The 23017-nt window shown below is 40.8% G+C and overlaps 1 protein-coding gene across 3 annotated transcripts in view; it reads left to right on the top strand.

Annotated features, from left to right (window-relative positions):
• The window catches only part of RCBTB2 (RCC1 and BTB domain containing protein 2), a 43109-nt gene that overhangs the window by 362 nt on the left and 19730 nt on the right, over window positions 1–23017 (top strand). For 2 of the 3 annotated variants that reach the window (XM_068984717.1, XM_068984719.1), the window contains exons 2-7: window positions 14839–14889; window positions 20015–20170; window positions 20400–20550; window positions 21579–21745; window positions 22293–22451; window positions 22580–22687. In XM_068984717.1, the coding sequence (XP_068840818.1) occupies window positions 14839–14889; window positions 20015–20170; window positions 20400–20550; window positions 21579–21745; window positions 22293–22451; window positions 22580–22687 (792 nt within the window). The remainder of the gene's footprint in view (window positions 1–14838; window positions 14890–20014; window positions 20171–20399; window positions 20551–21578; window positions 21746–22292; window positions 22452–22579; window positions 22688–23017) is intronic. The other variant, XM_068984718.1, reaches the window with a different exon arrangement.

Here is a 23017-nt window from a genome sequence, read left to right as displayed (position 1 = left end):
GCCCAGGTGTCGGCGCGCGTGCGCACAGCCGCGGGCGGCGGCAGGGCGCGCGGCCCAGGGATAGTACCCCGACCCAGGTCTCGGACCGAGGCGGCGTGAGGTGCGCATGCGTGAGTCGCTGGCGGAAGTGGCGCGGCCTCGCGAGGGTCGCGTGTCGCATCTCGCCAGGGCCCATCACCCGCCTGGAGGCTTCTCCTCCTTAGGTCAGCGCGGGTGAGGCAACTGCCTCGGGGCTTCGCCTTCCTTTCCCGCTCTCCGCACCTCCTTGAAGCTGCGGTTTTCGTTTGCGTCACCTCAATCCTGGGTTCCCGTCCTGTACATCTCTATTTCTCCCAGCTTCCGGGCCCGAACCGGTGCGCTAAACTCACTTTGCCAACATTTGGTCCTGATATCAAGGGATAGTGCAGGAAGTCTGACGAAAAGCTAGGCCAAGCTGTTTGGGAACTGCTGTGGGGGGATGGGGAGAAATAGCCTTCAGTCTTTATTTTAAGCTGGAAGATATTTGCCCTGGAAGCAGAGATTTTTTGAGACGCTGAAAACTTTCCAAGTGCTCCGCCCAGGTGGAGAAAGAACTTCCTGCCTGAGTTGGAAGGCGAGTCCAAAGGGAACTTTTTGCTTTTTGTTCTTTGGGAAATTACATAATAGGTCTGAACAGTTCGAGCCCAGGACTGTAACAAAACACATGTGGAAGAACTGACTGGTACTGCGCTTGGCCACTTAATCTTTGTCAGAGCCGAGTAAAAGGGTGTAGCGTTCTCAAACAGTGCTTTGCCACGAAGATCTTTCCCCCAGACTAGGAAGTGACAGTCACTGATGTTTATTGAGGCTCCTAGCTTTGCACCTTTCTAGTACTACGTTCCTACTTGACTTTGCACCTTCTTGGTCAGTGGTACTTAGGTCAGTTTCGTGACTCCTGTGGCTGTTCTTGGAATGATTTTTAACAATATTGCCGTGTGCCTTGTAATCTGATATGATGTGCTGATACAGCTATTCGGAGGCTGGAATAGAAGCATTTACTATCAGAGAATCTGAGTACTCTAGGTGAAATGTAATCTCTCTTTTCCAGGGCGTTAGGCGATATACACGTTATTAAGTGCGGGTAAAAGCAATAGGGGGCGTCCCATGTGGCGCTGGTGGTAAAGAATCCATGTGCCAGTGCAGGAGACCCAAGAGACCCTGGTTCCATACCTGGGTGGGGAAGGAAAAGGAAATGGCAGTCCACTCCAGGATTCTTGCCTGGAGAATCCCATGGAAGGAGGAGCCTGGCTTGCTACAGTCCATAGGGGCGCAGAGCCTGACAGGACTGAAGGGACGTAGCACCCATGCACGCAAAAGGAATGGATACGACATTCTTGCACACTCCGCTCATTTTGCACAGGCCTTACTGTTGTTTCTGGACTTAGGAAGCCTGCCTCCACCCTCAGCAGTGTGCATTTCCTCCATGTTCAAAGTTCACTTAACCCCTCTACCCAAATCTGCATGGCACTGAACTTCATTAATTGGATCTCAAATTAATAGCCATCACTTCAAAGGTGACTACCTCATCTAAAAAGGCACTTCTCTCACTCTCCATCGCCTTAGGCTTTTTTTTTCAATCCTCTATTTGGCTTTGTAGCACTTATCACTGTCTTTTTTTTTTTTTTCAACATTTATTTATTAGTTTGTCTGCGCTGGGTCTTGGTTGTGTCACTCGGAATCGTCTGTCTTTGTTGCTGCATGTGAGATCTTTGTTGCAGAATGTGATCTCTTAGTGGAGACGCATGAGATCGAGTTCCCTGACAAAGGATGGAGCATGGGCCCCCTTCATTGAGAGCATGGAGTCTTAGCCACTGGACCACTAGGGAAGTCCCAGTAGATTTTGTTAACTGTGCACATGAAATTGGTATTTAGCTCTAGAATATTTTTATACTAAAGTCTCAATGTGGATTCATTCATTCATTCAAAAAACGTTTTCTGAGTGACTAGTTTGTATAAGATTGTCTTAGGTGTTTAGAGTATGTCAGTGAACAAAATAGACAAAGATTTCCTCTGGAGCTTAAATTCTAGCAGAGAATGATTAACAACAAACATATTTAATTATTTATTGTGTTAGAAAATTGTAAGTGCTATAAAAAAATGAAAAAAAGGAGAGCAGAGAAAGGGAAGTGAGAATTTAGATGTGGGTTGCAATTTTAAACAGCGTGGTTATGGTAAGTCTGAAGGATAAACTGAAGGTGACGTTCATGGTGGAAAACTGGTTTTTAGAATTGAATTATCTTTCTGGGAAAACTTTTTCTCCCCACCATTCTCTACTGTGTGTTTCATGGGACCCCACAGCATGTCCATTGTGGCTAATGTAACTTTCCTTTGTGATAGGTGAAAAAATATCTTTTCCAAAAACTTCACAATATTCATAGTTTTACAGTTTAATGCAGCACATCAGATGAAGAGACTGGGCTCTTGAATGGATAAGACGAGCCAAACAAATACTACAGATGGGTGGAGGAAAAATGTGTATTCTCTTCACATTTCACTGCACTTTGCAATTGTTTCTTGATGTCCCTCTGACTATGGATGACCAGGTGAAGTTGTTTTGTATGAGTAGTCATTGATTTTCTTTATTTGAAACTGTGTTGAAGAGTCACCTGATAGGACGTCATGCTTTAAGGTACTAAATTATTGCTCTTAGAGGTTTCTCAATGAACCAGACAAGCCTGGCCAAATTGCAGTACATAATTAAAGGATGCTTAGAGAAAGAGGCTGATGGAGAGGAACAGTTTTAGAAAGTGAAGTGTTTTTCCCTTTGGGTCCTTTACTTAAGTGGATTACAAACACTGTGTTTAAACATCAAAAGCTATTAATTTAAAACTATAAATGTAGAGTACCCAGGGGATTTGCTGATGACTCTAGGAGTTTGTCATATTTAATTTTGGATTTATCACATGGCTAAAGTGAAATTAAAATGCCCCTAGGAACCTCAGATATGCAGGTGACACCACCCTTATGGCAGAAAGTGAAGAGGAACTAAAAAGCCTCTTGATGAAAGTGAAAGAGGAGAGTGAAAAAGTTGGCTTAAAGCTCAACATTCAGAAAACGAAGATCATGGCATCCGGTCCCATCACTTCATGGGAAATAGATGGGGAAACAGTGTCAGACTTTATTTTTTTGGGCTCCAAAATCACTGCAGATGGTGATTGCAGCCATGAAATTAAAAGACGCTTACTCCTTGGAGAAAAGTTATGACCAACCTAGATAGCATACTCAAAAGCAGAGACATTTCTTTGCCGACTAAGGTCCGTCTAGTCAAGGCTATGGTTTTTCTAGTAGTCATGTATGGATGTGAGAATTGGACTGTGAAGAAGGCTGAGCACCGAAGAATTGATGCTTTTGAACTGTGGTGTTGGAGAAGACTCTTGAGAGTCCCCTGGACTGCAAAGAGATCCAACCAGTCCATTCTGAAGGAGATCAACCCTGGGATTTCTTTGGAAGGAATGATGCTGAAGCTGAAACTCCAGTCCTTTGGCCACCTCATGTGAAGAGTTGACTCATTGGAAAAGACTCTGAGTGAACTCTGGGAGTTGGTGATGGACAGGGAGGCCTGGCGTGCTGCAATTCATGGGGTCGCAAAGAGTCGGACACAACTGAGCCACTGAACTGAACTGAGGATGCTGTTACCTTTGAGGTTTACTGAAATTGACTTCCTGTAAATCAGAACTGACCAGGAAAGATTTGAGAATCTCTTTGAAGGGGAATGGAATTATGGAGTGGAATGGAATGATCAGGGTTGTAGTGTGACATCAGGGACTCCTGTTCAAAGCTGAACATGGAGGGCTGAATGAGGTTTTTTTTCTTTTTTTAAAATATGTTTGCCTGTTTGTTTTTGGCTGCACAGGTCTTCACTGTTGTGCAATGGCTATTCTTTGTTACAGTGCTCAGGCTTCCCATAGCGGTTTCTCTTACTAGGCACACAGGCTTCAGTAGTTGTGACACACAGGCTGAGTTGTCCCTTGGCATGTAGGATCTTTCCAGACCAGGGATCGAACCTGTGTCCACTGCATTGGCAAGTGGATTCTTAACCACTGGGCCACCAGGGAAGCCCTAAATGAGGATATTTACTTAAAAGGAGCAGATAAACTTCCTTCTCTGAAGGGATATTCATAGTGTCCTTCAATAGAAGGCTGGTAGGATCCTCCTTGCTTTCATTATTCAGAAGGGACATTTGTGTGATTCACTTGGCGAGCTCATCTTAACGTGAAAGTCTCCAGGGAATTTAAGACATAATAGTTTTTTTCAGCATTAATCTGACATTAGAGTGTACCTTTTATATATCTCAGCCTTGCTGTTGTAACCTGAACTCATATCTAGTATGTATATGTCCCCATGGAAGACGTTCTGAGCTGACATGTACCAGTGGATGATAGTATGTGAATAAATCATGAATTGTGATCACATTGCAATATATTCTGTGTTATGCTGAGTGTATTTGACTGAACAGTGTGAATTGCAAATGGAAATGAGTGAAGGCCAAGGGGCTACCATGTTGAAGTTACATTGTGGGGCAGAGATTTTTTAACAAAATGCTATTTAATAGCTGTGTTAAGAGCTTAAAAAATTATATTAGATCTATAAGGATCTAAACTTCAAATGGATTTACAAATGTCTCAAGTACCTGTTCATTTTAGCTAGTGTGTGAAAGTGAAAGTGTTAGTTGCTCAGTCGTGTCCGAGTCTGGCTCCTCTTTCCATGGAATTCTCCAAGCAAGAATACTGGAATGGTAGCCATTCCCTTCTCCAGGAGGTCTTCCTGACCCAGAGATCAAACCCAGGTCTCCTGCATTGTGGGCAGATTCTTTACCATCTTGAGCCACAATCTAAACATATTTGTATAGTTTATGTTGATGATTTTTCATATTTGAAAGTGGCACTTTGCTGTGCTTCTCTGAAAAGATCAATGCTGATGAGCTTGGTAATCTCTTCTAACTAAATGCAGGTTTGCTTTGGATTGAAGGTCTGCTTCATCACTCTTAGTGAAATTTGGAAACTACAATGAAATCATTAAAATGGCAACTATGTTTCTATGTTTCATAAGTTATTTTGCTGTTTTTCATAAACATGTGGCAATACCATTCCCTTTGAAGTTGTGCATTGGTTTTAGTTGGGCTTTTAGTTTTTCAGTCTTGTCCATCCTGTCTATAATTGACCCACTTTAGTTGGCAGTTTTATAGGGAGGGATCTTACTGTCATTTGTCATTGATTTATGACACCTCATTCAAGTGGAGGTAAGTTATCCCTACCATTCTTTTTGGCAAGGGATCATTGGGATCATGTTTAATTACCTTATATTACATTTATACATACTTATATTATTTCTAAGTTTCAGATGACATGCCATTTAAGGGCTCAGGTCAGCATGCGGGTTGGCAGCATCATTACTGCATTGACATTTACTTGGTCTGGAGCTCATCGACACACTGATACTGTCAGCTGTATGCTGGTGTCTTAAAAGACATTGGTTTTCCTTCATGCCCTGTTTCTTCGATTATAAAAGCATCATCAGCTGTGTTGCCCAGATAGGCAAATTTGTTAAAAAAGCATTGAGCGTTGTATTGCAAGAAAACTTTTTTATGTATTAAGTTTCTCAAGCATAGCTTTAGAGTTGATTTCATACTGTGAAGTTGAATTTTGAAAATATATGACACTGGGCTTATTCTCAGTCATGTCTGACTCTTTGTGACCCCATGGACTTCTCCATGGAATTCTCCAGGGCAGAATACTGGAATGGGTAGCCTTTCCCTTCTCCAGGGGATCTTCCCAACCCAGGAATCGAACCAGGGTCTCCTGCATTGCCGGCGGATTCTTTACCAACTGAGCTTTGAGGCTTTCTCTGCAAAAAAATAATTTTCTTATTTTTCATTTTTCTTCTGGGATCACTTCTAGAGAACAGATACCAGCATTTAGGAGCTTCTAATTAACTGTACAATAACAATTTCCATGGAAAATGCATTCTCTGGTAGATGGTGTGTCTCGTTTATTAGTGCTTGAGGCCCATGCTTACTACTGGGCTGGGGTAATATTGACACAGGCAGCTATGATATCCTTTTGCTCCAGGATATTTTTATTTTTTTACATATTTGCTTTCAATTTAGTGCCTACTGCAGGCACTAAGTCAATATCTTTTGAATGAATTAGGCAAATGAATGCCCATTTATCAGTTTAACTAATTAGGTCAGAGGTATTATCAAGTAATATGATACATTGCCATATTAACAAACACTGAATAATACTGGTTACCAGTAATAACATGTAGAGATTGCTTATTATATGCTTTGAACAGATAAATGAATTATTTGATCTGTTCTTCAAGAGGATTAGAAATGGGTATGTTTATTGTGTTCAGTTTTACTGAAGGACTGTCGTCCTGTCCACTGATCTTTAACTGTGTTATTATTAAAAGTACAGATAAAACTCTCAAAATACAGTATGTACAGAAAGAAGTTAATCTGTCCCAAACAGGGATAGTTTAGAAATAAATTATTGAACTCTACAAGTTTAGAGAAACAGCCAAAGTAGGAAATGTCATGCAAAAGATTACCTAAGTTGATACATATTTGGTTTTGGAAGTTACTCTTGTGGGAATTCTCCGGTGGTCCAGTGGTTAGGACTCTGTGCTTCCACTGCAGGGGCCAGAGGTTTGATTCCTGGTCAGGGAGCCAAGACCCCACATGCTATGTGGTTTGGTGGAAAAAAAGAAAATTACTCTTACAAAAACTTGGAACATTGGCTCTTGAGTGTCTTGTTTGGAGCCTCTGAAGGCAGATGTCAGTGGCAGGAGCTTCTGGCTGGAAAAGGTACTTATTCTATTTCTTTTTATATTGCAAGGCAAAATATCAGTATGTTAAAATTCCATGATAACATTGTTCTTTCATTGCATTTCAACAAAGTGAGGAAATGCATAAAAACTATTTTTCAAAGCACAAGGCACTTTTTAATTTGAGTAATTGAGTAAAATACATGAGCCAAGTTATATATCCCAAAATTGACGTAAGGGAAAAACAGCAAAGCAGCATATATTGTGGGTATCACATGGGATGATCTTATGCCGCGACACTGTCACTGTGAAGAAGAGCTTCCCAATGCAAACGCCAGCCTCTGCCCTGGGTCTCCCTCCTGTTCAGAAGAGGGGGAAATTTGTAAGCAGAGTGAGACCAGAAGTAAAATCACATTCTAATGCACTTTTTTTCTATTTCAGATCCTTCTTCCCTGGCATTTAAGATACTCTCCTTTCTCTATGTTATTGAGTTAATATCTTCCTGTGGTGTTGGTAGACTTTTATCTCACTGATGATGAGAGAAATTGTGGTTTATGAATTGTCAGTATCAAGCCTTTATTGAATTCTTATGTTCATGGTAAAGACAGTATTAGAATGGTTTATTCTGATTCTACAATTTTGTTTCCCTTACTATTGGTTAACTGTATCCTTCCTTCATACTCAGATGATTAATTTAACTTGAGCTTAAAATCTTGAAAATTCTCTTGTCAATTGGAAAAACCAAATTACACTAGTTCATTGATAGAATTACATGACAAATTTTGCCTTTGGCATTACCTCTGGTCTGAACTTTCTTATGAAAACATTTCCATCAAAGTCCAGCCCTGAGTATGTCAGTATCCATTACACATTAAAGTAGTATTGTTTTCTGCATGTTTTAAAACTTTATCAAATAGTGTATCATGTGCATCATTCTATGACAGTGATTTTTGATCAGAATTGTTTTGGAGACTTACCTGTGTTGATTCTGGATAATTTGTTTTAATTGTTTTGTAGTATGCACGATTTGTAAATTTTGTCGATGGAGCCTGTTGATCAGTTCTATTCGCTATTTCTAATGTTTTCCTATTGGCAAACAATCTTGTATATGCTCTAGAGTTTCATCTACTACTACTAAGTCGCTTCAGTCGTGTCCAACTCTGTGCGACCCCATAGACGGCAGCCCACCAGGCTCCCCTGTCCCTGGGATTCTCCAGGCAAGAACACTGGAGTGGGTTGCCATTTCCTTCTCCAGTTTTCCTTTAAAATTGGAGGAAGTTACAGTTCAGTACACACAGGCAAAGTCATATCCGACTCTTTGTGACCCCATGGACTGTAGCCCACCAGGCTCCTCTGTCCATGGAATTCTCTAAGCAAGAATACTGGAGTAGGTTGCCATTGCCTTCCTAGAGTTTCATCTAGGCTAATGTTTTTCAAGACGTGATTTATTAATGATCTTGAAGTTATCTTCAGTTCAGTTCATTTCAGTCGCTCAGTTGTGTCCGACTCTTTGTGACCCCATGAATCGCAGCATGCCAGGCCTCTTGTCCATCACCAACTCCCGGAGTTCACTCAGACTCACGTCCATCGAGCCAGTGATGCCATCCAGCCATCTCATCCTCTGTCGTCCCCTTCTCCTCCTGCCCCCAATCCCTCCCAGCATCAGAGTCTTTTCCAATGAGTCAACTCTTCGCGTGAGGTGGCCAAAGGACTGGAGTTTCAGCTTCAGCATCATTCCTTCCAAAGAAATCCCAGGGCTGATCTCCTTCAGAATGGACTGGTTGGATCTCCTTGCAGTCCAAGGGACTCTCAAGAGTCTTCTCCAACACCACAGTTCAAAAGCATCAATTCTTCGGCACTCAGCCTTCTTCACAGTCCAACTCTGAAGTTATTTTAGTGGGCTGAAACCAACATTGAAACATTAAATAGAAAAGGGTAAATTAGGGTAGGAGTAGAATTGTTGTCCAGTTGCTGAGTTGTAACCAACTCTGTGACCCCGTGAACTGTAGCATGCCAGACTTCCCTGTCCGTTACTGTCTCCTGGAGCCCTTCACTATCTCCCGGGTAGACTAGAATGATGTGAAATAGAAAAAAATAGGAAAGAGGTTATCCCTTAGTATCTCATGTAGCAAGAATGATTTTGTGAAACTTTTGTTTCAGGTACAGATATGTATCAAAAAAGCTTGAAAGATACTGTTCTAGTCTAAATATTGTTGAGTTGCTCTAAAAGTGATTGTACCAGTTTACATTCCCTCTAGTAATATGAGTAAAATGTGCCTTTTGATCTTTATCCTCACAAACACTGTGTATTATCCCCTTTAATTTTACAGATCTGATTGGTGAGTTCTATCTCGTGATTACATTTCCATGATACTTTCTGTGGGTATGTTTGTTAATTTCTTCTTCTGTGAATTGCCTCTGTCCTCTTTCCATTTCTAAATTGGATTGTTTGTCTTTCTTTTTCTGCTTTTAGGTATTCTTTATATATTATGGATATAAATTATTTGCCAGCTATCAGTTATATATGTTGAAAATCTGTTTTTCCACTCTGTGGGCATGTTTTTCCTTTTGTTCATTTTGTCTTTTATAATGCCAAAGTTTTAAGCTTTAGTATGGTAAAATTTACCAGTCTTTTCTTTGTGGTTTGTGCTTTTGTGTCTCAGTTAAGAAATCTTTCCCTGCCCTGAGGTCGTAAAGATATTTTCTATACCTTCTTCCAAAATTGAAAATTTTGCTTTTTTTCCTTTTCCAGATGGTTTCCCTTGCACTTTTTATGTTGAAATACTATAGATTAAACTTTAAGTGTCTTTGGGTAAGTTTCAGTGTCCATATTGTTGAAGCCTTTTCCCCAAACTTATAATATCTGAAAGTTATGTTTTATAATATTAATTCTTTTTATAATTGAGCACCTCTACTGCTGACTTTTAATAGTAAATTTAACTGATACAATTTTTAAACTATATTTTTCTCAGATAAATACTGACTTTTTGAAGCCAGTGGTATGTTCTATGCAAGGTGGTATGTTCTTTTCCTATTCTATTTTTCTGTAATAGAATTTATTTATGTATTTTTTGTTTTCAGTCACATTAACCTTACTCTAGAAGACAACTTCACAAAGATCTAGAAGGAAGGGGATTAAAGATGACTGAATACTGGGCTCCAGAAATTTAAAACAATCAGATACAAACATTTTTGGAGAGAATATTCCCAACCAGTCAGTACAAAATGAAACCATCTGTAATGTACACAGGAAAACTTAAAATATCCCTGCAGTACAGGGGAAAGTCCCAAGATCAAGGGCATTGAAATGAATCCTGGCTCCAACCCTGACTGGCTGGTGACTGTTGGTCAAAGTATTGAAATATGTCTGTTAAACAGAGGCAATGATGATACCTGTTTCTTCTGGCTATTATAAAGATTGAATGAGATAAGGCACTTAGTGTTTGGCAATAGTTTGGGTAACTATTTATTTTAGCTATGATTATTATTGCTGTTATTTAGAATCCATGTTTATCACATCTTTGATGTGGCACTCTATGTGTGTATTAATGGATTTTAAGATGTATATGTTGACATATTACTATAACATTGTTATTAGTAATGGCCAGGTAAAATCAAATAGATAACAGGATGAGATGATTATAATCCTCACCTATATTCCACAAACTGTCTTCTTCAAGTAGTGTAAACTGGGGAAGCGCGTTTTCTCTATTTGTATCACATCGGAATAATGTTACAAAACCAACCAGGGAATTCCCTGGGGGTCCAGTAGTTGCGACTCCACACACTGCCTTGGGTGTGGGTCCAATCCCTGAGTAGAGAACTAAAATGCTGTAATATGCAACAAGACCAGAAAAAAGAAAGACAAAACACATTTTCCACAGTGCTACAGATTTTGACATTTGTTTCATAGTACTGCATAACAGTAAGTAATTGTGAACCATTTTTAAATCTTCAAAGGCATTCTGACAAAAATGAAGTGATGTTAATATTATATTTAGTGTTAATTGAATCTTACTGAATGTGATTTCTTTGAGTGTGGTAATTTTCATCTGCCATACATGTAGTTATGTCTTAACCTGATTAGTCAAATAAATGGAATGACCTGTTTTATATCATTCTAATTTTAAAAGAGTTAAGATAATTGCAATTAATCAAAGACACTGAGAAGAGCTATTTTTTTGTTTCCTTGAGCACCCAGGATATGCTGGTGCTTAAAAATTTCTATTAGCTGATATAGAGTACTTTCCAGGATACATTGTTAGGTAAAAAAAAAAGATTGCAAAAGAGTATGTGAAGTATGCTATTTTTTATATAAGGAGGAATTGGGAAATAAAAACACATAAATATATATATATACTTATTTTGCAAAAAGAAACAGAAACAAACCAGAAACCAGTGAAATTAATTATCTGCAGTGGTGGAGGGATGTGGTGGGGAAACAAAACAAACCCCTGGATTAGTGTGGCGCGATCTCAGCATATTAGCAGGATTTCCTTCTACTGGGAACAAAGATGTCCCGAAGTCCAGCAAGAGGCAGTCACTTCTCTAATTAGATCCCGTTTCTTTCTCTTGTTTCTTTTTTTTTGCCTTTGAATTCCCTTCCTCTGCTCTTCTCCTTTGTCTTCTCTTCCCTCACCTGTCTTTTTATCTTTTATTCCAGTAAACTGGGGGCAGCTATGGAAAAGATCTTTCCAGTTAGGATGAGGCAAAAAGAGAAGAAACTCCAGTATAGACTGTCTGCAGTCAACAAAAGGCTGTATTCAAAAGATGCTTTCAACAAATATCTTACATTTTCTTCTGAGCCATGTGTTGTGGTGGTAATAGCAGTGACTGGGTCACGATCCCCTCCCTTTTTTGCTATTTTGTTATAACTTACCTATTTATCTTTGGCGGTGCTGGATCTTCGTTGCTGCACAGGCTCTTCTCTAGTTGCAGAGAGCAGGGGCTACTCTCTAGTTGCAGTGTGTGGGCTCATGGTCCCCTCTCTGAAAGAGCTTGCAGATTAATAGAGAAGACAGATGATATAGGAGTAACTGCCACATGAAATGATTTTTTCCATATTGGCAGCCAGATCAAATCTTAGAAATTTATAAGTGAGAAAAGTCTAAGTGATCTTTTCTCAACAAGTGCAATTTTTTCCAAACATTAGAAGTAATGATTTGTATTATTCCCATAGTTTGAGTAACTATTATTCTGAAGGTATCATTTGTTATTCCGTATATGCTAAGGGACCTTTTTACAGCTGAAGAAAACAGAATTTTACCAGTATCCTCAAGTGACTATAAAACATCGATAAGTCCACTGTTAAGAGTTACTCTTATTTTGATGATTGCTTTTATCTGTTGCTAGGCTCTAACTGCTTGTAGGTAACAAACATCAAGTAAGATGTTCCCGATGTTAGCACTTGAATTCTGGGTTTTATTTGAGTAAATAGAAGCCAACCTAGTAAATCAGAGTATCAACATGGTTTGACATGATTACATTAAGTTGCTTTTGGGGGGGAGAGAGAATATTTATTCCCATTTATTTTTAGTGATAACTGTGTAACGATGTAACCAGATTCCAGACATCCTGCATATTTTGTGACAGGGCTGCTTCTGCTGTCACTTGTATGTGGTAGAAGGTAGTCATTGTGGAGACAGTTAAGGCAGGAACATTCAGTGCGATGGCTTTACATGCTTGGTGGCTGTTTTTTCAGATTTTTTGTTAAGGTCTAAGGTAGCACAGTCACATTTGTTCATTCATCCTGTCGTCCTTTTCATTCATTCATTTTTTTCCCCCACTTAGCAAATCATATACTCTTCAGTGAAGCTGAGAAGTGATAAGTCTGCTCTTCACAGTGATTTGGAACTTTCCAGTCCCAGAGGCAGTTTGACCAAGGCCCAAAATTTATTTTTTCTTGTCTCTAGGAAGTAAACTCTGAAATAAAAAATTTTCTACTCATTCCCTAGTAAATGTTTATCTTCTACTAGGGAATATATGTTTATCCTGGGATTATTTTTCACACCTCTGCTGAAGGATTCTCATCAGAGAACAACAGTTAAAACATTTTTAATGTTTTATAGCTGTTAACGCCCATGCCCCAAACTTAATTCCCTTCACTATATTTGAACTTAGCTTCTTTTCTCTGTTAACTAGAAAAGTGAAAAGTGAAAGTCACTCATCGATGAAATTCTCCAGGCTAGAATACTGAAGTGGGTAGCCTTTCCCTTCTCCAGGGGATCTTCCCAACCCAGGGATTGAACCCAGGTCTCCCACGTTGCAGGGGGAGTCTTTACCAGCTGAGCCACAGGGGAAGCCCAGGAATCCTGGAGTGGGGAGCCTGTCCCTTCTCCAGCAGATCTTCCCAACCTAGGAATTGAACCAGGGTCTCCTGCATTGCAGGCAGATTCTTTTACCAACTGAACTATCAGGGAAGCATTAATTGGAAGTAAAATAATTTTAACCTGCCCAGTTTCACTCGACACATGGTATCCTGATTTTACTACATACTTTTTCCTCAGGGACTACACAGAACCATGGAAGACTATTTGGAAGAGGAATTTTTCCTTCTCTGTGCTCTCTATGGAAAAAGTGGCAAGGTTAGAGAAATCATGCCCGTGGAGCATGTATTTTCTGTCATGTAAAAGAAACTTTGTCAAACATCTATTGGTCATTCAATAGGAAGATCAGTGAGATAGTGTCTTTCTTTTCGGGGCTCACAGTGTAGTGGCCAAGATGCTGATAGGTCACTGCTGTGGGTGTAGAGAATGCCTGGGGGCCAGCAGGGGGTGTGGGGATTGTCTGAGGGTTAGAGGAGGGGTTCCCAGAGATGGTGACGTTTGAGCTGGATGAGGAGGAGGCCACCCCTACTTCCACAGATAATGCCGTTTAGTCGCTCAGTCTAGTCCGACTGTTTATAATCCCATGGACTGTAGCCCACCAGGCTCCTCTGTCCATGGGATTCTCCAGGCAAGTTCTCCTGGAGTAGGTTGCCATGTCCTTCTTTAGGGGATGTTTCTGACACAGGAATCGAACTCGCATCTCCTGCATTGACAGGTAAATTCTTTACTGCTGAATCACCAGGGAAACCCTCCACAGATAATGCTGTCCTACAGAAGGGTCTCGGTTGAACAATGTTTGCTCCACTGCCAGAGATTTAAAAAAAAAAAAAGATTCAAAATAGTTAGTCTTCGATGACATATCCTTAATTCATCACAGATATTCTTCATTTCATTTCTGTCACATCCAGACATTACCGTCAACCAGCTTAACTCTGGTTAGTGTCCCAGCTGATGTTGAAAGTTTCACATCTTTCAGCAGGCACATCCATCTCCATCTTGTGCTGATTTTAGTAAATTTATGAAATACCTTTTCAGTGTTAACAGCTTAATGTTAACTGTCGCCGTTAACTTTCATTTTTCTGTTTTCCACTTTTTAGAAAATAAAATATAGTCAAAATGCCATAAAAGACATAAATCATTATCACAGCCCGCATAGTGTACAAGACAGCACTGTGACCCATAGCCAGCAACCCGAGCCACAGTACTGCTGTGCGCTGACTTGAAGTGCTGGTTTGTGAGCTCCTGTAGCAGAGTAGCTTGAAAAGCAGTCTGTAGAACCCGAAAATCTTACAGAATATTCATAGAAGATTTCTTTGTTGTTTTCTGGGAACAGATTTGGTGAAATAACAGGCTCACAGCATTAGCAACGAAATTACTTTATTACATGGTGTTATGCTGCCAGGAAATCCTTAATGGGTGAGGTATCTGCTGTTATTTTTGAAGGTTTTTTTTTTTTTTTGACTATGCATGCCTGCTATGTAATCTTAATTCTGTTTTTATATGCTGTATTGTACGTTGAATTGTGATGACTTACTAATTGTCCATAGTTAAGTATCATAATCCACTTGGTTCTTCGTATGTATGCAGGAGCAGAGTTAACACGGAGAGCGCACACTCAAAGGATAATAAAATGCAATTTGGTATCTAACTTTATGGAGATGTATTTCCTTAATTATGTTCTCCTTGAGCTAATATTAAAATTTCACCACTCTGCCTTTCCAAACAGATGCCCGTGAAAGATGAGAGAGGTGACCTGGATGTGAGCGAAGTAGTGAAGGTGAGCTGGCCTAGGGTTAATTCTCACCTGTGTTGGTGAGTTGTGTGGGAAAAGGAGGGTCCAGGCCAGGATGCAGATTCCGGGGACATGACCTTAATGATGTAAATGTCAAGCTTTCATGCCCTCATAGTGTATTTTTCCCCTACAGATTTTTTAATTGCCCGCTCTTGGCTCCTGCTCAGCCAATCCCTATGTTAACAGTTGGGCCCAGAGGTTGTTGGGTGCCTTCTGCAGAGATTCCTGCTGTCATGCAGGTTGGCCATCATGTGATTGAGGCTCCTAAAGTGTGTGGATCCTTACGTACACTCTTACTGTATACAGTGTATGCGTGCATGTGTGCTAAGTCACTTTAGTTGTGTCCGACTCTGTGCGACCCTATGGGCTGCAGCCTGGAGTATGTGTGTGTACATATATGTTGTATATGTATACAATATATACAATGTATGTAACTATATATGCTCATGATTATGCCAGACAGAAGAATGTATTTTTTTTGAAGGAACAAAGATGCTTAATTCCTTGAGAGTGATATTAAACATTTACTTCAGCAAAGAATATTTAAAAAGTGCATTTTATAAATGAAGTCATCAGTTTTCTGTGAAAAAGTTTCCCCATAGAATTAGGAAAAAATGAATTTTTGATGGCTCACCTCCAGCAGCCAGCCTTCTGGCAGAGATTTAAAAAGAAGTATTCACACTTGTGTTGTGTTTAGATTATATTGTAATTATTTGTTTTCTATTAAATTGTGAGCTCCATGAAAGCAATAACTACTTTTGTCTTGGTATCTGATACTTGGTAAATGTTCATTGATACCATCAGACCAAATGTTCTCTCACCCAGTAGCCTTCTTTACCAAATGTACCACTGCAGATGATGTCACAGACCCACACACTGGAATCCCACTGGTCAGTAGAGTTATGGGTTGGGTACCATAGGTTTTGTAGAAGTGGGCCAGGAGGAAAGCTCAGAACTAATGATTTGCAGTTAAGTGTTAAGGAACTGGCTGGATTAACAGCCAGATTCTAGGCATCTAGTTCAGTTCAGTTGCTCAGTCCTGTCTGACTTGGTGACCCTATGAACTGCAGCACGCCAGGCCTCCCTGTCCATCACCAACTGCCGGAGTCTACCCAAACCCATGTCCATTGAGTCGGTGATGCCATCCAACTGTCTCATCCTCTGTTGTCCCCTTCTCCTCCTGTCCTCAATCTTTCCCAGCATCAAGTTTTTTTCAAATGAGTCAGCTTTTCGCATCAGGTGGCCAAAGTATTGGAGTTTCAGCTTCAACATCAGTCCTTCCAATGAACACCCAGGACTGATCCTTTGGGATGGATTGGTTGTATCTCCTTACAGTCCAAGGGACTCTCAAGAGTCTTCTCCGACACCACAGTTCAAAAGCATCAATTCTTCGGTGCTCAGCTTTCTTTATAGTCCAACTCTCACATCCATGCATGACTACTGGAAAAACCATAGCCTTGACTAGACGGACCTTTGTTGACAAAATAATGTCTCTGCTTTTTAATATGCTGTCTAGGCATCTAAGAAACCACTTGATTTTGTAGCAATCAAAATCCAAAAATCTGCTTGAAAGGAAAAAATGAGGAAGCAGTCAATCACTGTATGCTGCTTATGTTCTTGTTGTATGTTGCCTTCTGTCCTGTTCTTGGAAAGACAGCCTGTGGTGGACATTGCCTTGTTCACTAAAGACTTCATGAGCACAGCAGCCCAGACCCTACAGATGTGAGCAAACACTGGGTCTGCCAGGAGTGCCACTTTTTAGTGAACTTTTTACTCAGCAACAGATGATGTGTGGAAAGAAATCTGGCCCATCTACTCAGAAGCTAGTGATGTTGGAGGACTTCTTAGTCCCTCTGACCCTCAGGCTCCTCCCAGGTAAAATGAGGACAGCACTATGTGTGTCCTTCACTTGTGAAGATGAGAAATATCAAGAATATGTAGGAACCCCTTTAACTAGCACATTAGCATGTCTCCATGAAATGTTTCATGCCATATCCCAAACAGTGTTCTTTCTGAAAATTAAAGACTTAAAAAGGAAAAAGCATTAAAATGAACCGCTCATAGTAAATAAGATTCCGTCCTGGTATAACGAGGTGGGTAATTTAGAAGCTTAGATTCAAAGCTGACATAACAAGGTTCTGTCATTAGCGCCTCAGGGGCCCCAAAGATAATAGGAGACATCACTGTCTGGACAGGATTTTGCAGTTGGAGTGGCATAGTGGGGGGCAGTGGCCAGATTTGGCACCAGGGGAGGCTCTGCCACTCATGAGAGCGATGCTGCTAGCATTGACAAACTGCTTCCCCTCTGTGTTAGTTTCTTCACATTAGTTTCCATCCTGACAAAGCACCACAATTCAGGTGGTTTAAAACAGCAGAAATCTATTCTCTGACAGTCCTGGGGACTTGAAGTCTGAAATCATGGTGTCAGCAGGGCCACGCTCTCTGAAGTCTCGAGGGAGGAAGTCCTCCAGCCTCCTCCCACCTTCTGCTGGCTCCTGGCACTCCTTGGTGTTCCAGGACTGTAGCTGTATCACTCTAGTCTCTGCCTCTGTCTTCACATGGCCTTCTTTCTTCACTTTGTGTCTTCACGAAGCTAACTTTACATGTCAACTTGAGTGGCTCCCTAGTGCCCAGGTTAAACATCATCTCTGGGTGTGTCTGTGAGGGTGTTTCCAGATGAGAAAGCACTCAAATTGGCAGACTTAGTAAATGGGTTGCCCTTCTCAGTGTGGGCGAGTTTCCTCCAGTGTGTTGAGAACCTGAATGGAACAGAAGGCAGAGGGAGGAAGAATTGGTCCTTTTTTCCCTGCCTCACTGATTTATCTGGGAGATCTCATTTCATCCTCTGCCCTGGGGCTGGGGTTTACATCATTGTCTCCTCTGGTTCTCAGGCTTTTGGACTTAGATTGAATTTTGTCATCAGCTTTCCTGGGTCTTCAGTTTGCAAATGCAGATATAGGACTTCTGCACCTCTATAATCTTGTGAGCCAAGTCCTTATAATAAATTAATTAATTAATTTCCCTTGACTCCTTTAGCTAGTCTGATCTTCTCTCTACTAGAACATGTATCTGGTAAGATGGACTTAATATCTGATGGGAAAAACAGGCCTTAGAAAATTCTTTATCCCTTTAAAGGTAGAGTATGGTGATTATTGGGGCTTCCTGGGTGGCTCAGCTGGTAAAGAATCCTCCTGCAGTGCAGGAGACCCTCATTTGATTCCTGGATCGGGAAGTTCCCCTGGAGAAGGGATAGGCTACCCACTCCAGTATTCTTGGGCTTCCCCGGTGATTCAGACAGTAAAGAATCCACCTGCAATGTGGGAGACTGGGTTTGATCCCTGAGTTGGGAAAATCCCTTGGAGGAGGGCCTGACAACCCACTCCAGTATTCTTGCCTGGAGAACCCCCATGGACAGAGGAGCCTGGTGGGCTACAGTCCATAGGGTCGCAAAGAGTCAGACGTGATTGAGTGACTAAGCACAGCACAGGACATGGTGATTATTGAGGGAAATGCCATTTGATAGGCCTGTTGGCCATTATGTAATTTTACTGTAATCTTAAACATTTTTGGAAGTTGAAAAGTGTGTAAGTGTATATATTTCCAGTATAACAAGTAGAGAAGGGCATGACAACCCACTCCAGTATTCTTGCCTGGGGAATCCCATGGACAGAGGAGCCTGGAGGACCACAGTCCATGGGCTCGCACAGTGTCGGACATGACTGAAGTGACTTACCGCATAGCAAATACGTAAAAGCTCTCTTTAAGGAAGCTTTATCGTGTCCACATTGAATGCTCTTAGGGGAGTGTGGCTGCTTGTAACCTTAATGGATACTGTGCTGGGTTTGATTTTATGCTCCCAAATTCATATGCTAAAATCCTAACCCCCAAAGGTAATGGTTTTAATATTAGAAGGTGGGGTCTTTAGAAGTTGCTTAAGTCATGAGGGGCGAAACCTCATGAATGGAATTAATGCTTTATAAAAGGGGCTCCAGAGAGACCCCCCCAGCCCCTTCCACCACGTGAGGACATAGAATATACGGGCTCTGAACTAGGAAGGGCACTTTCATCAGAACACAATCATGCTGGTGCCTTGATCTCGGACTTCCCAGTCTCCAGAACAGTAAAATACAAATTTTTGTTGTTTATAAGCCACTCATTCTATGATATTTTGGTTTAGCAGCCCAAAGGAACTAAGACACCTCATTATTCTGGAAGGTGACCTTATTTGGAAATGGGGTCACTGCAGATGCAAATCATTTAGTTAAGAGGAGGTCATGAGGGTGACCCAACCCAGTATGACTGGTGTCTTTCTGAAAGGGGGGAAATTTAGACACAGAGAGAGAAAGACTTGGGGAAGATGATGTGAAAACATTGGAAGAGTCAGCCCTCTGCAGGCCTGGGGGAGAGGCCTGATCGATTTTCCCCTCACAGCCCTTAGAAGGAACCAAGCCAGCTGATACCTTGACTTTGAATTTAGCCTCCAGAACTGTGAGAAAATGAAGTTCTGTTGTTTAAGCCCCTCAGTTCATGGTTCTTTGTTACAGCAGTCATAGCAAGCATATGCACATGCTTCCTGGGTGTTTCTTCCTACCAGCCCCCAGATCTGAGTGGGGGCCTGAGGGAACCCACCAACTGCTCCAGCTGAATGGTCAGAACTGACCCGTGAACTGAAACTTCTGGACGTTTTCCTTGGTGTCACCTTTGGCATTGTCCTTTCCCAAGGGCTTTTGCTGAGACTCAGGCAGCCGATGAAACCGCAGTCTTCCCTCTTCTTTCCTACTTTTACCCCCAGCCTGGTTTCCAAAGCTACGTTTAAGACGTAACTGCCACTGAAAGTGCTTGCCAGGCATTCAGCTCCCCAGAGTTCAGCCTTGGATGGTTCCCGTGTCTTTGAGGAAAATAAATAGGTGAGATCTGATTCTATCCTGGGCCTCTGGCTCTTGGTTATGGTGAAAACGGTCTGAAGTGGTCGAACCTGTAAAGACAATTCCCCAAAATAGATAGGGTTTGTTTCTCCTCACACCAGTGTGCACTCTTAAACAGAAGGGGCAGAGAAAATGTGTTTTCTATGAATCATTTTAAAAATAATTTTTAAAAAATTCTTTTTCAGCCAGTCCAGGCTACTCTGTCGTCTTTGAAGATGTTAGATGTGGGAAAGTGGCCAATTTTCTCCCTTTGTTCTGAGGCAGAACTGCAGTTAGTTCGCCAGGCCTGTGTCTTTGGCAGTGCCAGCAATGAGCTTCTGTATACTACGGTAAACGATGAGGTAATGTTGAAGAAAAAAATTCAGCCACTTACATTTTTAGTAATGGATCTGCTAAATTGAAGATCTTGGGGGAACTTAGGAATTAAGATTTTAAAAAATGCACAGAGTAGATCCTTATTTATTAAATAATGAAGCAGTTTTCCTGTAAGGGGACTATGTCTGCTTTGAATGTAATTACAGGTTTGTCGGAAATAGAACTGCTTGAGCTAACGGTGGTTTTTCCCCACAGATTTTTGTGCTTGGCACAAACTGCTGTGGTTGTTTGGGATTAGGTGATGTCCAGAGCACCATTGAACCTCGGAGACTGGATTCTTTAACTGGCAAAAAAATCGCCTGCCTCAGCTATGGGAGTGGGCCACACATTGTCCTTGCAACAACAGGTAACCTAGGAACACAGGGTAGAATTTTAGCCGTTGCTTCATTTGTTGAGGAGCAAGACTGGGACCAGCCCTTACACTGAGAACATACTCTTTGATTGGGCAAGACTTTCTGCGTCTACCCTGTGAACTTGTCTATGCTTTGGACTGTATGAAATATGAACATATCTGGATATCAGAATAAGAAAAGGTAGCCGATGGAATCTAGCAGTTACTGGCACTTTGGTTGTCAGAATGACAGTGCTATAAGCCTACTTTAGAAGTGTAATTATTTCGCGTTAGAATGCTGAACCTCACTCTGGACATTTTGAACTTGAGATTCTTGATCTACAAACAGAGAGATTAAAGCTAGATTCTAAGATCCCCTCTAACTCAACATTCTGTGATTCTGATGTTAAACAATGACTGCTGGCTCTAGTTGGTGTCAATAGTATAAGGACTTAAATATTCTCATGGCTTTTTCATGCATTCAGACTGATAAGACATTGTCTTTAAAACATACCTTATTCAAAACAGTTCATAAAGTATATATACACAGTTTTATAAATAATTACAAAGGATGCGTCCATGTTCTGCCACTCAGATCAAGAAATACAATCTTATGATTACCCCCAAAGCCCTGAATATGTATTGTACTGTGCAATAAGTAATATAATAAAGATTTTAAAAATTAACTTGGTAACCATTTATAAATCAGGAATTTAAGATTCAGAGACTCATAGTCTTTTGAATTTTAATCTGGGTTTGTTTTTTTTTTCCTCTGTTAGTAGCCTTTTTTCTGTTATTTATCAAAAACCTATCTTCCAGTTATTTTAATTGTATCCATTTAAATTTCATCTTGTTGCTTTGAGGCAGAATGTAGTTTAACTTTCCAAATGTTTTCTTTTATAAAATGAGTTTTGTGGAATAGGGAAGTTGATTAACTTTCGCATGTGAATTTTTAGTTTCCATTTGTGGAAGTGTGTAATATATATACTTTCATATAATGAGTAGTTGTTTTGAAAGTCGGTTATGTTTCTTTTTATTTTCAGAAGGAGAAGTCTTTACCTGGGGTCATAATGCTTACAGTCAGTTGGGCAACGGGACAACTAATGCTGGTCTAGTTCCCTATCATATCTCTACTAATCTGTCAAACAAGCAAGTCATTGAAGTGGCCTGTGGGTCTTACCATTCTTTGGTGCTAACATCTGATGGAGAGGTGAGAATAGTCAGCCTAAATCTCACTGATCATAAGGTTTCAATAAGATTATATAATTCCTATAGCAGACATGGAAATATGATCATTTAATTAAAATAACCACCAACCTCACATTCATCTTTCTCTTGTTAGGAGGTCACAGTCATGGTGTTTATATCATGATGTGTACCTGTATGTGGTAAGGATTTGTATAGGTGCAAAATGTTGAAGGATGTATCGTTACTTCTCTATTGCTATACTCAAGGGGGTTATTTGCAAAAAGAAAAATTCCCCAAATGCTAGAAAATATGGCTGAGGCAAAGTAGATATTTTATGAGAATTATATGACATTTGATTATAATTATTGCTGTTTGTGTAGATAATGCCAATAACCTAATTTTATAAAGTAATATATTTTATGAGAATGCATCCTGTGAAAACTTCCTTGCCTATGTTGTGAGAATTTATGGATATCAAGCAAGTAGAGGGCAAAGATGAGGCCAGAAGTGCCACTTGAGACACTCTGTATATTAGCGTGTTTCATTTACTGATCTCTTCTTTCAAATAGGTATTTGCGTGGGGTTATAATAACTCCGGGCAGGTAGGGTCTGGATCAACAGCCAATCAGCCGATCCCGAGAAGAGTCACCGGCTGCTTACAGAATAAAGTGGTTGTGAACATAGCCTGCGGGCAGATGTGCTCAATGGCAGTGGTGAACACCGGGGAGGTAAGAAAGGCATTTCACAGGTCGCTTCAAAAAGCCCGTCTACCTTCTCAGTGTCCTGCTGACCTCACGACAGAGACAGTGACTGTTTTTCAGCTTTTGTGGGCATCGCGTCTCTCGTTTTCTCTCAGGTCTTTGTCTGGGGCTACAATGGAAACGGGCAGCTGGGACTCGGCAGCAGCGGCAACCAGCCAACCCCCTGCAGGGTAGCGGCTCTCCAAGGCATTCGTGTCCAGCGGGTACGTCCCCTTGGGTTTACGTGTGCCTGTTTTTAAACCTACGGTGGCAGACATACCAGTGTACTAAAAAAAAGCAGTCGTCTTAGCAGGATGAAAAGTTGAAGTAGAGGTTAAAGTTCTTTTCCTGAATTTAGTTGTAATGTTTATCAGAAAATTTTTATCTCCAATGTACTCTCACATGTAGCTCTTGGAATGTAAACTTTTATTGTCTTTTCCAAGGAAACTTTGGCAGTATGTATCAAGAGCCTTAAAAATATTCATCCCCTTTGATCTGTAATTCTGCTCTTAGGGCATATATCCTAAGGCACCAAGGAGAAAGTGACTTATAGA

The sequence above is a fragment of the Capricornis sumatraensis genome, chromosome 12, assembly GCF_032405125.1.
Source record: "Capricornis sumatraensis isolate serow.1 chromosome 12, serow.2, whole genome shotgun sequence".
NCBI classification, from domain to species: Eukaryota; Metazoa; Chordata; class Mammalia; order Artiodactyla; family Bovidae; genus Capricornis; species Capricornis sumatraensis.
This window is presented reverse-complemented; position numbering and strand designations above follow the sequence as displayed.